Genomic DNA, 17,371 nt, shown 5'->3' on the forward strand with positions numbered 1-17,371 from the left:
GGAGGCAGACAGCCTCCTGGCCTCCTCCTCACCCTCACTGTATGGCCTCGGAAGTTTTCTGGGGTAACAAAGTACCCAGACTGGGTGACTTAAACAACAGAAACTTCCTGTCCTGCAGGTCTTGAGACCAGAAGTTCAAGATCAAAGTGTCGGCAGGGTTGGCTCCTTCTGAAGGCTCTGAGGGAGAATCTGCTCCTTGCCCCTCTCTCCTAGCTTCTCCAAGACATTCCTTGGCTTGTAGACCTATCACTCCACCTCTGCCCTCACGGTCACATGATGTTCTCCCTGTGTGCGTATCTGTCTCTGTGTCCAGATTTCCCTTTTTTATCAGGACATCAGTCATGTTGGATTAAGGCCTACCCTCATGACCCCATCTTAACTTGATCATCAGTGAAGACCCTCTTTCCAAATAAGGTCACATTCCCAGGTACTGGGGTTAGGACTAGCAACGTCTTTTGAGGGGACACAATTCAGCTCATAACAGACCCGTTCCTGTACTTCTCTCACCTCATTTTCTCCTGTATAAGATGAATGACAGTAGTATCCCCGTTAATCTATGTGAAGTGCTGAGCACAGACCCCGGCATACTGGGAGCCAGTCAGAGGCTATATATTGCTGGCCTCTGTCCTCCAGTGTGAGATCCTGCCTTCTCCTCTCCTCCCAGGGAGATACTTTATTTTTCAAAAGCAATATATGTCCATATTCTCCTTGTAAAGGAAGGAAGGAGGGAAGGAAGGAAACAGGGAGGGAGGGAGGAACGAAGGAAGGAAAGGAAAGGAAAGAAAGCATTTCAGTAAGATTAAAGCCTCCTTTGACCACTAACCCAGCGCCAGTGCCTCCCCAGATGGAATTACTGTCCCCCGTCAGATGTGTAACCATCCAGATCTTTCTATTTCCATTTATGTATATGGATACATTCATATATAACACCTTGTTTTGTTTTTAATTGGTTTTTATAAATAGCGACATGTGTGATACTGGATGTCTCATTCTCCAGTCTGCTTCTTTTTGCACTGTAGGATGTCTTGGAAACATTTCCATGTGCTAACATAACTATCTCCCTCTTTCTTGTGAGCCTCCGGGTAGGATTCCCCTGAATGGATATACCACAGTTCATTCCACCATGATACAATCGAGGGAACTGCAGGTGTTTGCAGTTTCTCACTGGGATGCTGGACATCCTTGCACGAGACTCTTTGCAGGTGTTTCTCTGGGTCAGGAAGTGTCAGTTCCTCAGCCCCACTGCGCCTCACCAATGGCAAGGCCACAGGAACCCATCCTCTGTCTTGGGCGGGTGGTCCCGCTCAGACCCCGCCCCCCCTGCCCCGCCCATGATAGTCACAATCTGACTCCAGAGAGGCCAGAAGCACCCTGGGCCGTGAGAAGCTGGCATCCTTTGAGAGGCCTGCCCCCCGTGCAGCACGGTTGAGAGGCATGTGATCCTCTGCCCCCAGGGCCCAGCCCCATCTTCGTGTCCTCCGCGTTGTCCTGCTCCCCTCGGTGCTGGCTCAGCGGGTAACTCAATCCAGGTCAGCTGGTGGGGTATGAGGTAGTGTCTAGCTGAGCGTCATGGTATTTTATTAAGCCCGAAATGTGATCGCTACTGTTGTCACACTTTAGCACCCCCGACAATCCCCTCGCAAATGAGAAAAACAGAGCCTCCCCACATACCTTTCCCCTGACATCAGGGAAAGCACAGGGAACCCTGCCCAGGGGCCTGAGCCCTGGTGACCCCCCAGAGCAGCTTTCAAGCTTGAGGGAAGGCCTGGGGGCCACGGGGAGGTGTTTTTCCAATGTCAGGCAAAGCAATGGACTGGGGGGAAATCTGCTATTAATTTTTCCTCGGTGCCTGGGTCTCCGAAGTCAGCCCTGGCTTTTAAATACAGTTTTCATTAACCTGTTAGGATTGCTGGCCCTAGGATCCTTCCATGTATATGAGATTGCTCTGGATCAGAGGTTTCAAACTAGGATGCCGACAGGGGCCAAGTAACCAGGTAAGGTAGAGTGAGGAGAACCCAGTAGAGACTGCGGAGGAGTGGAGATGGATGTCAGGGCTAAGGATTCTCGGGATAGAAAAATGCAAGCCCTGCGTTGCCAGAGCATGTAAATTCTCAAAGTAGCTGAAAATCTAGAGAGACAGAGAAAGAGGGAGAACAAGAAGAGCGAGAAGGGAGGGAGGAAAGGGGGAGAGAGAGAGATGGCTATTGTTCCAAAAAATGTTTTAATGTTTTAAGCACATTTTGGGCTAAATGAGATATGTCTCCAGGCCAGCTTGCAAGCTCTTCCTTAATTGAACCTATCAGCACAGCAGAGAAATTGTCACCCTCGTTTCTTTATCCCTCCAGAGCTGCACCGTCCAATAGAATGTTCTGCAATGATGGAAAACGTGCACCATCCAGTATGGTAGCCATTGGCTCCATTTGGCTATTGAGCACTTGAAATAGGCCTAAGGAACTGAATTTTCTATTCTGTTTAATTTTAATTGAATCTAACTATAAAGAACCACATGTGGCTAACCTCTACTGTATTAGATAATGTGACTATCGACTCTTCCAGTTGGGGCATACCATCGTGCTCAACTATTTAGGAAAGGACACACCCTCTCAGGGAGGGGGATCAATTATACCACCAAGACATTAGAATCCTGGGTGCGTGGAAAGAAAGGAAATATGGAATACAGCAGAAAAGGTTTAGGTGTAAACCAGATGTCTGCTCACTCAAGGATGGTCACTCAGTGCCCCCCACCTAGTCTTTTTCCAGTACTATCCAAAGAGTTTCTCAGTTGGGGTCACCACTGAGCGTCCGCCGTGTTCTTTGCCCTCTGCTCCGGCTACCATTTGCCCATGGCTGACCCCCCTGCTGTCAGACCTGTCAGAGCACACCGTTGCCCACGCCCGGGCACTGTGCCAGGCCCACAGGCACGTGAGGTGCCTTGCAGCAGGACCCTGAGTCCTACTTTGTCACTGCCACAGAGCTGTGGGCAAAGTGTGCCAGGGACTCTGGAAACAAACCTCTTTCCAATCCAGAGGATCCAGCAAACCGCCTTCCAGTCCAAAGCTCATTCAGGGGGGCCAGAGAGGGATCAGGGGCCTCACCACCCCTTCTTCCAGGTTCCAACCTTGATCCCCACAAAGCAGCCCAGGCTGCCCCAAATGCCACTGTCCCCACCCCCTCTACCCCCGCATCTCCGTAACAACTAAGTTACCTCTGTATATCTTTAAAAAGTGATGGAGGGAAGGTGGTCCCATCATCCCCCAGCAAAACTCTTGTTCTCAAAGATAAACTCAAGCCTCTTCCTTGTGTAAAAAGAGATCTGCTCAAAATGTTGACAACACCATTTTTTTCCCAGCTTCTCTCCTCCCATCAAGGGCCCAGAGATGTTACAACCAGTTTTTCTCTCAGAGGTCAAGCTCAAAGTTCCTCGTGCATCTCCTCTCTCTAGCAGTCTTTGCGAGGAGATATCTGCCCCCTGAAATTGTCTTGCAAACCAAAACGTGGATGTTTACAAATCTTAACACAATAATCAAAACTAACATTTATGTAGCCAGACCCTTCTCCTCTCGTCAACCTTGTGAAGCAGGTTCTGTTATTATCTCCATTTGCCAAACTGATCTCTGAGATTCGGGGTGGTTAAGTCACTTGCTCAAGTGGTTGGATCCAGGATCCAAACCCAGGCGATCCGATTCCAGAGCCTGAGCTCTAACCAGTACCATCGGGGGGCAGGCATAGCATGCTCACGATTTTTGCCTTATGGACCGATCATCTGAATGGACTTTCTGATGGAGGTAGAGTTCACAGGCTTCCTTGGGGGCTGTTGCATCACTTGCCTCTTGGTTGCAAAATGACAGAAATCCATCTCCACTCACTTAAATGGAAAAGTCCGTGTATTCGTCTCCTACGGCTGCTGTACCAAATTACCACACACTTAGTGGCTTAAAACAACACAGTTCTGGAGATCAATGTCCAAAATCAATTTCACTGGGCTGAAGATGTTGGCAGAGCTGGTTTCTTCTGGAGGCTTTGAGGGGAGAATATGTTTCTTCGCCATTTTCGGCTTCTGGTGGCCGCCTGTATTTCTTGGCTTGCGGCCTCTGCCTTCATCTTCAAAGCACCTCACTCCAGTTCCCTTCCCCTCTCTGTCGTCAAACACCCCTCTGCCTCTTACTTACAAGGACCCTTGTAATTACATTTGGGGTCCACCTGGAAAATCCAGGATAATCTCCCCATCTCAAGATCTTTAACTTAATCACATCCGCAAAGTGCCTTTTTCTGTATACGTTTCCTGAGATTAGGACAGGGATGTTTTGCGGGGGCTATCATTCAGCCTACCATAGTAGTCAGGGTGGCCTTGTCTCAGTTGTGGCTGGATCCAGAGGAGCAAACAATGTGATCGGGGCCTCATCCCTCCCTGCAACTCCCAGACCTACTTTCCTCTAACAGCCCCAGGCTTAATCTCACCATCCAGCAGCTCTAGGGAAAGGAGAGCTCCTCTTTCCCAAAAGTCCCAGAGCTGGTTCTCATTGGTCCAGCTGAGGCCACACACTCATCTCTGAAGTAATCACTGTGGCCAGAGGGACCCTGGGTCTCTCTGATTGGTTGAGCCTGGGTCATGTGCCCACCTACATCATCCCCTCCCCTCAATCTTAACTCCCACGTGTTACGGTATTTCTCCAAAGAGAACTGAGAGATGTATGGGTGGTGGAAAGCAGCATGTTATTGGAGTCCATTGAACGGCGAACCCTTGGAATGGTGCCTGGCACATAGTAATGCTTGATAAATGATGGTCACAGATCGTGGGACACAGAGGGGGACTTGGGCAGGGGGTACCTCCTGAAGCTAATGCTTGAAGAATACAAGGTTCACTAAGCAGATGAAAGCAGAAGAGCGTTCCAAGCAGAGGAAACACTTTGAATAGTGAGAGGCTTCCACCATATGGCCATGATAACCATAGGTCCTAGTGTACCTGGGGGCAGAGGGAGATAGGTCCTATTTTGTGCCTGTCCTCCTAATGGAACGTTGATAGCAGCCCCCTTTACATTGCAAAACTATCTAGGTTTGCATGATAAATTATACGGTCACCACCACCCCTTATAGCCAAAGGCAAAAGAGGATGATACTTAGCCCAAGGTCACCTGACCTTTAGTGGCAAAGTTTAGACTAGAATTCAGGACTCTGACTCCCAGTCCAGTGCTCCTTCACCCCTCAGCTTATGAAACCAACTCTTAAAGGCTGCATCAGCTTCACCAGTCACGTTTCTCCCTTTTTCTCTTCTTGCCAAATTCTCTGTAGGACTGTGACCAGATCCACGTGGACGATGTCTCATCCGATGACAATGGGCAAGATTTAAGGTAGGAATTTGGGGAGTCAATCAAAAATGCCCCTTCTGATTGGTTATCAAGCTTGCCTTTCACTAGGAAGCAGAGAGGAGGGACGGGCTGCTTATCAGGGCAAGGTGCGCCTGCCCTCAGCCAGAGCTGGGACTGGCGTTTCTCTGAACTCAAAAATCACCACCCTGCCCCCCACCCTGCAGCCTGCTCCGCATCACCTCGAATCACTGAGGCTGAGCTTTCTGCGGACCCTCTGTGACTCTGCTTATGTTTATCTCTCTGTGGGTTTTTCCCTGCTTACTAAAGTAATGCATGCACATTGTAAAAAATGTCATACACCACCTCTGATCTTGTCTCCCAGAATCACCACCATCAAGAGTCTGGTAAACCTTTTTCCAAGGTTTGACTGCACTCAACTAACATACATACGTTATTTAATGTAAAACTGATATAGTCAACACTCAAAAAAATATTTCTTGAGTGAGTAAGTGGTATGTCTGATTTCTAGGGGAAAACACTCCTAGGACGTGAATTTCAGAAATAAGGTACCCAACTGCTCAAAATGAGACAGCTTTCAGAAGAATGTGGCTGGAATGTTCCAAGCCTGCCCATTATAAAAACGGAACCCTGGTTATTAATCTGTGCTTATCAAAATTATCACTATTCCATGCCTCTAGGCCCATCAAAAATATTATGAGACCAAATAACGTTTTGCCTGTGAGCCATTCGTGGTAACTTAACTTAGTGTTTGCTTCCTAGGTGTGTCTTCCAACTTACTCAAAAAAAAAAAAAGAAATCAAAGTTTCTGTTCCTGAGTCCTGCAAGTCTTTTCAAAGCCCAGCACAATTAGAAGTGATAGCTGGGCATCGCCTGCTTCGTTTTAATTAGCCACTCAGAAAATCCCTTCTGCAGTCAGGCCTGGCAAGGAGCACAGCTTCAGTGCCAGCCAGGACTGATTAATTTGTGGAGTAAATAAACCCCAGGTCAAGGCTAATCGTGTCCTTTTCATGAAGTCATCCCAGGGAACCACTCTCCCTTTCAAGGCAGTGAGCAACCAGTGTTGTGTTTTTATCGTTTCCCCTGTAGTTGGCTGGCTTGGAATTTAGAGCAATGTCCCTCTGAACCCTGATTCATGCTGAGTTGTTTGGTACCTCATTTCAAGAATCCACAATCCAAGGGTGTTTTTTTCCCACTAGAAGCCAAATTCCCCATTTGTTCAAGAAATATCTATTAAGCACCTACTGTGTGCTAGGCACCAACTATCAAATGCCCCTTGTTGTGTTTTGTTTTGTTTTCAGTTAACAGTAAAAACCAACAGTGGTAACGCCCTTGCTTTGCACCATGCCCTGTTCCAGTTGCTCTATGTGACTTAACTCCCTGCATCTTCACAGTAACCCTAGGAAATAGTTGCTCTTATCATCATCATCGTTTTACACTTAGGGAACGGGAGGCACAGAGAGGTTCAGTAACCTGCCCAACCTCACACAGCTGGTAAGTGGGTGAGGCAGGATTCACGGATACCCTTCCCTGCCCTCCACCTCTTAGCAGAACATCCAGGCACCTCCCCAGGTATCCTGAGTTTACAGAGTCAGTGTTCTTTTTCAATAGTAAATTCTCTAGCCTTTCTGCACTACCCAGGGAGGGGTCCATAAGGCATTGTTCTAGATTCCCATCATTACTTAAAGGGAAATTTCCACAATGTCCGGAGTCCTTGATGTCCTGCAAGTGAAAAAGGAGGATGTCCTCCAATTCTGTGCAGCAGGAACCCAGTTAGGAGGCACCAACCTTGACTTCCAAATGGATCGGTCCATCTACAGAAGGAAAAGTGACTGCATCTACATCATAAATCTGAAGATAACAGGGGAGAAGCTTCTGCCGGCAGCTTGTGCCATGGCTGCCACTGAAAACCCAGCCGATGTCAGTGTCATGTCCTCCAGAAGACTGACCGGTGAGCTGTGCTGAAGTTTGCCGCTGCCGCCGGAGCTACTTCTATCTCTGGCTGTTTCACTCCTGGAACCTTCACTTACCAGATCCAGGCAGCCTTCCAGGCGCCAGGACTTCTGGTGGTTACTGATTCCAGCGCTGACCACCAGCCTCTCCCAGAGGCTCTCGTGTTAACCTGCCTACCATTGCTGTGTGTAGCAGACTCTCCTCTGCGCCGTCCCTACAACAACAAGGGAGCTTCCCCAGTGGGTCTGACGCGGTGGATGCTGGCCTGGGATGTCCTGCGCGTGCGCGGTACCATCTCCCGTGAGCACCCGGGGAGGTCATGCCTGATCTCTGCTTCTACAGGGATCCAGAAGAGCCTGAAAAGGAAGAGCAGGCCGGTGCTGAAAAGACTGTAACCCTGGAGCAACGTCGGGGTGAATGGATGCTCCAGCTCCCAAGTTCACTGCCACTCAACCCGAGGTCGCAGACCAGTCTGAAGGCTCACAGATGCCCTCTGTGCCTGCCCAGCGGCTCGCTACTGAAGACTGCGGAGCTCAGGCCACTGGTTGGGGAGGCACAACCACTGAGTGGTCCGAAGCTGTTCTTCCAAAGACTCTTAAGCAGAAAATGGAAATGAGGTTGATGGAAAATAAAATTTCTTTAAAAAAGAAAAAGCAGAAGACATTCTCTAGCAAGATGGGAACCTTGACAGTAGAGAGGAAGGAGCACGTGTCAATTTAAAGTGTGGCTTCTGCGCATAGCACAGGGAGATCAGCTCGGTGCTTTGTGACCACCTAGAGGGGTGGGATGGGGAGGGTGGGAGGGAGGGAGATGCAAGAGGGAAGAGAAATGGGAACATATTGTATATGTATAACAGATTCACTTTGTTATAAAGCAGATGCTAACACACTATTGTAAGGCAATTATACTTCAATAAAGATGTTTGAAAAAAATAAAAAAAATAAAAAAATAAAATGTAAATCCACAAAAAAAAATAAAATAAAATAAAGTGTGGCTTCTGGAAATGAGGGGCCGTGATGGGATAAAGTCACATAGCCCCTTTCTCGTAAGGATAAGAATGTGCTAGAAAAGTGCCCAGCACAGTGAGTAGTCCTTGCTAAATGGCTCTCTGCCCCTACGATTAGATGTTTTCTGCTCCCTTTTACTAGTTGGGGATATTTTATTTCTCTTTAGCCCCTGGTCACCGCCACCCAAGGGAGGGACTGAGAAGAAAGCAGCAGCAACATGTCTGTGTAATAAACCCACTGGCATCTTTCGTGGGAAAGAGGAGGTTATCATGCAAACAAGTTATTAGAAACAGTCATATCTTATCCTCCATGCATCTTTTTAAATTTTTTTTTTAATAACCTTCTCAAGATCTCAGAAGTTATGGTGTCAAATATCACGATGTCAAGCTAGTGGTCAAACAAGTTAATTACACACAACCTATATTTTTATTTTACTGTATTGTATTTATTTTTTTTGGCCACGCCACGAGGCACGCGGGATCTTAGTTCCCCAACCAGGGATTGAACCCTTGCCCTCGGCAGTGAAAGCACAGAGTCCTAACCACTGGACCGCCAGGGAAGTCCCCAACTTTTTAAATTTGAGTAATTCAGTAAAGAGCAGAGAAGAAACTATGATCACCCCTGTTCCCACCATCTCCAACTCACCACTTTCTGACATTATGAGTTACTTGCTTCCAATTTTATACACACGCACACTCACACAAATGTCTGTGAAAAATGACCCAGGTGAATGTGTGTGTGTGTTTATGGACATCTGGGCAAAAATTTGAAGACATCTAAAGAACTTCTGTCAGCCTGTTGGTATCTCTCTGTGACTGTCTACCCAGCCTGCTCTGGAGGGAATGCCAGAGTCTACGTTTGAGGCCTTTGGGGTTAAGTCACCTGGGTCAGTGTCCTCCTGGCCCACCTGCCCCAGTGAGCCCACGTGGTAAAATCTGTTGAGTTTGAGGCATCACTCAAGGCGTTTCTGTGGATCCTGCAGGGGTTTTGTTGTCACCAGTTCGATATTCAGGCTGTCAGGCTGAGCCCCAGGCACAGAATGGTGTGGGACGGCATGTGGGCATCAGCACATCACGTGGCCCACAGGGAGAATGACCCAGCGCTTCACACTTTTCAAATTCCCTTTTATCTGCTGCAGCAGTGGCGTTAAACCAGGGATACCTAAGATACAATTTCCTAGTGTTGTTTCATCCCTGGTGCATCACATCTTTTTAAAAAATACAATATCTTTCTCCACCCTTAAACTCATCACAGAAAATCCAGAAACAATAAAATAGTGCAAAGAGAAAAAAAGTCAGCCAAACCCACCCCCCGAGAGGCCGTGGTATACCACGCTGACCTGCTCCCCCCAGGCTTTTTCTCTTCGAAGAGACTTTCACTTTTGAAGTTTTTGGTCCACACATCCCTTGTCACGCTCTGGTTTTGCCTTGCAACGTCCTGTGGTTTTGCAAACCTGTACCAAGCTTCCGGTGGAGGGAAAGAAAATGGTGTTCCATGGAGAGCTAGGGCTTTCGTTCTCACGCTCTAGCTGCTGTAGGTGGTCAATCGCCCACACTTTCCCCTTCTGTTTCCCAGCTGCCGCTTCTGTCATTAACTTCACATGACACTCTGACTCGTACCCAGACCACGCTTCATGCTGATGGAGGGTTATGTCTGCGAAGCACCAGCAATCGGCTCTGCTTAATTTAACAGATAAAAAAATTAACATAGGGAATTTCTTTTTTTTTTTTTTTTTTTGCTGTCCATGCCCTGCGGCATGCAGGATCTTAGTTCTCGGACCAGGGATTGAACCCATGCCCCCTGCATTGGGAGTGCAGAGTCTTAACCACTGGACTGCCAGGGACGTCCCCAACATAGGGAATGTCTGTGGAAAGATAACAGAGATGCTCACAGAATAGGAAGAAAAGGTCAGCAGTCAGGGCTTATGGGGCATGTGAAGCAGAGCAGATTTGGGGATCAGAGTGGCAGAAACTAACTGGCATTTTCTTCTGGACCCTTCTCTCAGGATGAACCAAGGCCAACCATTTTTTGGAGTTGCCTTCCAGCTTCAGATTCTAAAGGGGGAGAGAGGGAGGCTTTCCCCAGCTTGGCCACTGCATGCAGGGGACAGAATGGCTGCCCCCCCAAAATAGAGATGCTCTTTGATACCAAAAGAAAGGAGAACGGATGCTGAGTAGGCAAGAGCAAAGGATGCCACCGTTGTTGGGAAAGTTAACAAAAACTATGACCCTGCTTCTCCCAGAACGCACATACCCACAGCACCCTCGAACATTCGGGGACTTCGTGGGTGCCCCAGGCCCCACTCCATGGGTCTCCGGGTGAAGAGCTCCCACCTCCCCGACATGAACACTGTCTCTTCTCCCACCCCCTGCCCTCTTCCGTCTCCCCAGCACCTACAACTTCTCCGCTGATGGCTTCCATAGTTCGGCCCCGGGGGCCAACTTGTGCCTGGGCTCTGGCGTGCACGGCGGCGTGGACTGGATGAGGAAGCTGGCCTTCCGCTACCGGCGAGTGAAGGAGACGTACAACACCTACAAGAACAACGTCGGCGGTGAGTGGGTCAGGGAGAGCGTCGTCCACGGCGGTCAGAGGGTCTGCCTGTGCTCCAGGCGCACCCCCTGGACCAAGGGAAATTCATCAAGGATGGATGCTGTCACTCGCATCCCACCTGCCCTGTGCCAGGTACTGCTCTGAGAGGCTTATAAGTCGTAGCTCACTCAGTGTCACCCTTGTGACGCCCTCTGGAAGAGGGTACTAAGATTTCATTAGCCTCACTTTAGGGGGGCGGGGCGGGGGGCGGGGGGCGGGGCTGGGAAGCTGAGGAAGGGATGAAGCGTCTTGCCCATGATTGCACCCCCCCCCCACCCCCGCCGTGGTTCTCCACGTGTGGTCCTTGGACCAGCAACATCACCATCACCTGGGGACTTGCTGGAAATGCAGGTTCTCGGGCCCCACCTCAGACCTGTTGCACCTGAAGCTCTGGGGTGGGCCCGGCCCTCCGTGTCTTAACTTGCCCTCCGGGTGATTCTCATGCTCGTTGGGATTTGAGGACCACTGGCTTCAGCCCTCACGACTCAGACCGCGGTCCATAGAGCAGCCACGTGAGCGTCACCTGGGAGCTTGTTGGAAATGTAGACTCTCCGGCCCCTCCCCAGGTGACTGAGTCAGATCTGCATTTTTAACACGATTCCCAGCTGGTCTGTGGAAACACTGGTTCTCAGACTTGGCTCATATTGGAACCCCTTGAGGAGTTTCCAGTTCTGATGTTCTTGGCCTGGCTGCTGCCTGGCATCGGGACTCAGAGAGCTCCCTGGTGACTCTACTATGCAGCCGAGGTGAAAGCCACCAGCTTCGGTGGCAGGAGAGCACTGGCTATCACACTGAACAAGAAGTCTGGAAGGGGCTGAAGGCAGGGTTGGCTCGGCAGTGACTAGGCCCTCGATCACTATTTCTCGAATTCTCTAGGCCGCTGGCTCTTAACGGGTGATGCCACTTCCCCCCTCCCCCCACCCAGGAGGCATTTGGGGATGTTTTTGATTATCACAAGGTCTCTAACCAGCTACTGGCCAGTAAAGGGAAGAGGTTTGAGTAGGCGGCTACTCAACTCCACTGACTGATCCAATCAATCTCAAAATAAAATTAAGGTCACTGGATTGAAGTTGACCTTGGGTGTCATCTGATTTGAAACCTAGACTCACCTTCCCTAACCCTACTCCCCCCCAGCCCTTTAAAATGACAGCAACTATTATTTTTATTTGCTTTGTCCATAGGCTTGATAGGAGCTCCCAAAAGAGAGACCTGGCTACAGCTCAGAGCCGAGCTGGAAGCTCTGACGGACCTCTGGCTGACCCACTCCCTGAAGGCACTAAACCTCATCAATTCCCGGTAGGTGGGAGCCCCCGTTTTCCTTTGTGCCACTGAACTTTCTCCCATTCGAGGGTGGTGGCCCCTGCATTTCCACACTTGGGAGAATTGGACCCCCAAATTCTCCCCTGCACACCTTCCAGACATTTGATAAAGCTGAGGTGTACAAGGCACCATGGACACCTTGTCCCTCAGATGTGCAGATAGTTGCAGAGACTGATCGGGGGCCAGCAGAACTAAAGGCCTTTGTACGTAGGTCTATCGTCCCATCCGCTCTTGCCCACAACATCACCCCGTGAAAACCATTTTATAGGATCACACAGATCATCTGGAGGCTCTTAGTGAGGTCAGGAGGGCCCAGTTTCATTCTAGACCTCCCACTAAATTGCCTCTTGCTCTTAAATAAGATCATCTGGGCCAGAGAACAAATTACTCCCCTGCAGCATCAGAATTCTTGTGAGCCAACAGATGAATGGTCACAAAATGGCAGCTCATGAGCTGAATCCATCCTGCTGATGTGTTTTGTTTGACAAACACTTTGTCCCAAAGACTGGGAAAGTTAATCCATAGCTGCAGGTTTCGAGGATCTTGGAAAACGTCAGAACTGGCATGTGCTCTGCAGTTTACCCCAGTCCTCACCTCTCCCTGTTGTCCTACACTTGTTCCATGTCACTCATGCACACTGCCAGTAGGTCCCTACAGCTACTTTAGTGTGTGGCCCTTGCAATAAACATTTTTTTTAATTTATTTTATTTTTGGCTGCATTGGGTCTTAGTTGCTGTGCACGGGCTTTCCCTAATTGTGGTGAGCGGGGGCTACTCTTTGGTGTGCGGGCTTCTTGTGGTGGCTTCTCTTGTTGCAGAGCACAGGCTCAGTAGTTGTGGCTCACGGGCTCTAGAGCACAGGCTCAGTAGTTGTGGCGCATGGGCTTAGTTGCTCCGTGGCATGTGGGATCCCCCTGGACCAGGGCTCGAACCCGTGGCCCCTGCATTGGCAGGCAGATTCTTAACCACTGAGCTACCAGGGAAGCCCAACATTTTTTTTTTAAGTTTTTATTGAATTTGTTACAATACTGCTTCTGTTTTATTTTTTTTGGTTTTTTGGCCACGAGGCATGCGGGATCTTAGCTCCCTGACCAGGGATCGATCCTGCACCCCCTGCATTAGAAGGCAAAGTCTTAACCACTGGACCTCCAGGGAAGTCCCTAACATTTGCTTTTTAAATAGGAAAAATATTACACTTGTGTTTGTTAGATTTCAATGTGTCAGGCAGCTTCAGGCTTAAAAGAGAGGAATAGCTTGGAGGATCCTTGAGCTCTAGCCTCACCTGAAGACGACTTAGCCAGAGCCTCGAAACCCCATCAGAATTCCCACCGACTCCAGGCTCAGCTGCAGGGGGAGGAGGCCTGGCCTTGTGGTACCTTGGAGTTCTGACTCACCATCTCCTTTGTCCTCAGGCCCAATTGTGTCAACGTGCTGGTCACCACCACTCAACTAATTCCTGCCCTGGCCAAAGTCCTGCTGTACGGACTGGGCTCCGTGTTTCCTATTGAGAACATCTACAGTGCAACCAAGACAGGTAGGGGAGCCCAGACCTCAGAGTGGTACGGGGAGGGAGGGTAAGGTCAGCTTTGCCTGCCAGGTTTGGAAAGTTTAAGGAAAACGACACTAGGGAAGTTAAAGAGCTTGTCCATGAGCATGGACAAATCCCCCAAACAACCCTCATAGACCCACTGGGTTTAACCTCTGCTTCTAGAGAAATTGGTTAGGATTGCAGTTTTCCAAAGTGTGTGTATTCGTTAGGATACCTGCAAAGCTGCTGTAGCAAATACACCCCACATACAAGGGCTTAATTACATCAGGGCCAAAGCTTATTTCTCCCTCAGATGTCAACAGACCAGAGGTGAGTGATCCAGGCTGATGGGGTGACTCTGTCCTCATACTCACCCAGGAAGCCAGGTTCTTCCCGTTTGATTTTACCACCATCCCCTATAATTTTATCCTCATGTACATGGTCAAATCAGATTCCGCCATATTGTCATTCCAGCTTATGAGAAGGGGGAAGAGAGGAAGGAGTAATGTGCGTCCATTATTGTAAAGCCAAGGCTCAGAAGGAGGTGCATGTTACTTCTACTCACTTCCTATTAACCCAGCTTAGTCACATGGCCACAACTAATTGCAAGGGAAGCTGGGAAATGTAGTCCATAGCTAAGTGACTGTGAGCCCAGGTAAAACTCATGAAATTCCATTACTAAGGAAGCAGAGGAAGACAGTTCCCCTGCCCCAGGATGGTATATGAGGTGGTTTTAATTTAGGTAGTATGGCCATTAACTAATCTAACCTCGAACCACACAGAAAACTATTGTTTTTTTAATGCTCTTTCAAAGAGATGGTCTCAATTTAGTGTTATCTTGCTTTAACACCTCTTTAATACTTGCTAATCTCCTTTATTAACAAAGAAAACAAGCCTTAGGCTTAGAACTTTCATCAGATAAGAGAATTCAATAACTAGAAATTAACAGCATCGTTTGTCATCGGGGCAAGTAATACTGATTTTTCTTGTGGGGGAGGAGGCTGATTTTTTTTTTCTTGTATCACCTAAAAATGTATAATAATACAAAGCCTAGTTGTTTTTAATTAGAAATGTTTACCTGTTTTTTTTCTGGAGCAAGAACAAATATATGGTATGCACTTTGGAAGCATTTTCTTAGAGCAGTTTTTGCCTTTACTGAAGTTCTAGACCAGAGATAGATACTGCTAAACAAACATCCTTCAGTGCTCAGGGCAGCAAAGAATTTAGCCAGCCCAAAATGTCAGTAACACGGAGGCTAAGAAATCCCGATGGGGCGGTGAAGCACTTAGCCTACTCTATGCTGGCATCTGCTGAGTGACAGCTGTTCTTTTTAGTGCTCTTCTCATTATGATGATGGTTACTAAACTTGCTGAAACAGGATGAGCTAAGGTCTGAATTTAGTGTGCCTGGATCGATGCTGCTGCCCAGCCACTGGGAAGAAGGAAAATAAATACAAAAAGGTGATCATCTACAGGGAGCAAGAAAACAACGAACAGCCGAGTCGCACAAGGGCCACTCTGTCGCCAGGCTGCCCACCTCGGACACGTGAATCTTGGCACCTCTGCTTCCTAACTCTGGGGATCCTGGGCAGATCATGTCCAGGGCACCTCTCAGAGCCTCGTGTCCTTATCTGTATAATGGGCCCATTACTCCTACACCGGACAGCTGCATAGACGCCAGGGCTTGTCTCAAACCCCCGCACTGCCTCTCCTGCTGTGTCACCGTGGGCAAGCCACTTAACCTCTCTGTGCCTCTGCATTGTCATCCATCACATGGGGATGGGGACAGTGACGCCTCGAAGTTTGCTTGAGGATGAAATGATTAATACCTGGTCCCTAAGAAGACCTTTGTAAGAAGGCTGTACAAAGTGAGTTCTTGATTAGCGGTTATTAGTCACCTCAATCCTGGGTCCTCACCAAGTGTCTTCTTTCTTTCCTTCTTCCGTGCGTGCAGGGAAGGAGAGCTGCTTTGAGAGGATAATGCAGAGATTCGGCAGAAAAGCTGTCTACATCGTGATTGGCGATGGCGTGGAAGAGGAGCAGGGGGCGAAAAAGGTATTCACTCCGTCCATCTCTCCGGCTGCTTTTTCCTCCTCTCTTGAGCCTGTCTCCTTCCCAGGCTCTTTGCTCGCCCGTCCCCTCCCATTTGGAAATCACAGAAGCATCCTGAGTAATTTCCTGCAAATCCCCCTCCGGGCCTTTGGCTGCCACCCCGGTAGCCCTGCATTGTTTCTGGGACAACTGCTTGGGAGCCGAGAGACCCTCTGTCAGGGCAGGCTGGTCGGGGGGCTGGTGCATGTGTGTGTGTTTTATTTAATGCTTACTGATCATATGTTCCAGGAACCCTTCCCAGTTAATAAAGACAGCATTAAGCTAATGAAAAAGAAAATCCTGCATTTGTGATCTCAGGCCCATGAGGAGAGGGGCAGGGGGGTTCTGGTGGCCACAGCTCTGTTCTTGGAAAAGAAACAGCTGCCAAAGCCCTGGATCTGGACCTGTCAACAGCATCCCAGAGAGCCTGCCACCCCCCACCCAGAGAGGCCTGGGAAGCAGATGGTTAATGTCACAGAGCTTAATTTGGGGGACGTAGTTTCCCCCGTCCTGCCCCAGAAACAGATTCAAAGGAAATGCAAAAATGTTTAGGGGTCTCAGCGGATGGAACTCATGAGAAGACGGAGGGCCCCGAGGGTCCCGAGAGAGGGGTGCTTAGAAGGCTTTGCATATACTGTTCCATCCACCTGGAAGGCTCCTCCGCTTTCCCAGCTCTCCCGGACTCATCCTTTCAGCCTCAGCAACACTTCCAGAGGGAAGAATTCTCTCACCAGCTCCCACCAGCTCAGTCAGGCCTGCCTGCAACTCCCTGCCCCAGCTGTCCCTATTCCTTCTCCAGGGCATTATCCCCTCCTGTCATGAAAGAATTACCTGTGTGATTGATGGCTTCATCACCGACTCTCCAGCTGGTGTGTAAGCTCCATTAGCTGAGCACCTACTGTGTGCCAGCTACTGTTGCAGGCGCTGGGCTTCCTGCAGTGAGCAGAACAGACAGGGCTCTCACCCCTCTCTCAGCTCACAGCCTGGGAACGAGCAATCAACCCCTAAGTGTAACATGCGTGTCAGATGATGACCAGAGCTTTGGCGAAAAATAAAGCAGAGAATGGGGAACAGAGGAGATTCTAAGAGAGGGGCAGGCTACATGTGTACGTGGTGGTCAAGCCTGCCTCGCTGCGAGGTGACAGCTGAGCAAAGATGGGAGGAGGAGAGCGAGTGAGCCAAGTGAGTATCAGAGGGAGGGAGTTCCCGGAGAGGATCCAAGAAGTTCAGAGGTCGCAAGGCTGGAGCATCGTGCAGGGAGCTGGCGTAGCTGCTGGCTGCGCGATGCACCAGGCGAGTGGGGAGGGGCAGGAGGTGCGGTCAGGGAGGTGCCTGGGGCCTTTGGAGGGACTTCAGCTTTTACCCTGAGCACTTCTTTTTAAAGCATATTTCTTAAACTTTAAAAATGAATTGATTCAGAGGAAAAAATATTAAGTAAGTAGTAGGGGTGATACACCAGAATATGACCAAAACAGTAGCGTGAATCATCACATGAATCCAGCACCAGTGTGCCAGGTCAAGAGCATGGTCTCTGGTGAGACTACTTGAAGCCCACTGCCAG

The 17,371-nt window shown here is 49.2% G+C and overlaps 1 protein-coding gene and 1 pseudogene across 2 annotated transcripts in view; both read left to right on the plus strand.

The window, feature by feature from the left end:
* The window catches only part of EYA2 (EYA transcriptional coactivator and phosphatase 2), a 260,476-nt gene that overhangs the window by 237,239 nt on the left and 5,866 nt on the right, over positions 1-17,371 (plus strand). For both annotated transcript variants that reach the window (XM_057530048.1, XM_057530047.1), the window contains 5 exons: positions 5,290-5,348; positions 10,675-10,835; positions 12,055-12,169; positions 13,605-13,726; positions 15,674-15,774. In XM_057530048.1, coding sequence (XP_057386031.1) covers positions 5,290-5,348; positions 10,675-10,835; positions 12,055-12,169; positions 13,605-13,726; positions 15,674-15,774 — 558 coding nt within the window. The remainder of the gene's footprint in view (positions 1-5,289; positions 5,349-10,674; positions 10,836-12,054; positions 12,170-13,604; positions 13,727-15,673; positions 15,775-17,371) is intronic.
* LOC103002767 (40S ribosomal protein SA-like) lies at positions 7,019-7,997 on the plus strand (annotated as a pseudogene).

The sequence above is a fragment of the Balaenoptera acutorostrata genome, chromosome 15 (genome assembly GCF_949987535.1).
Source record: "Balaenoptera acutorostrata chromosome 15, mBalAcu1.1, whole genome shotgun sequence".
Taxonomy (NCBI): domain Eukaryota; kingdom Metazoa; phylum Chordata; class Mammalia; order Artiodactyla; family Balaenopteridae; genus Balaenoptera; species Balaenoptera acutorostrata.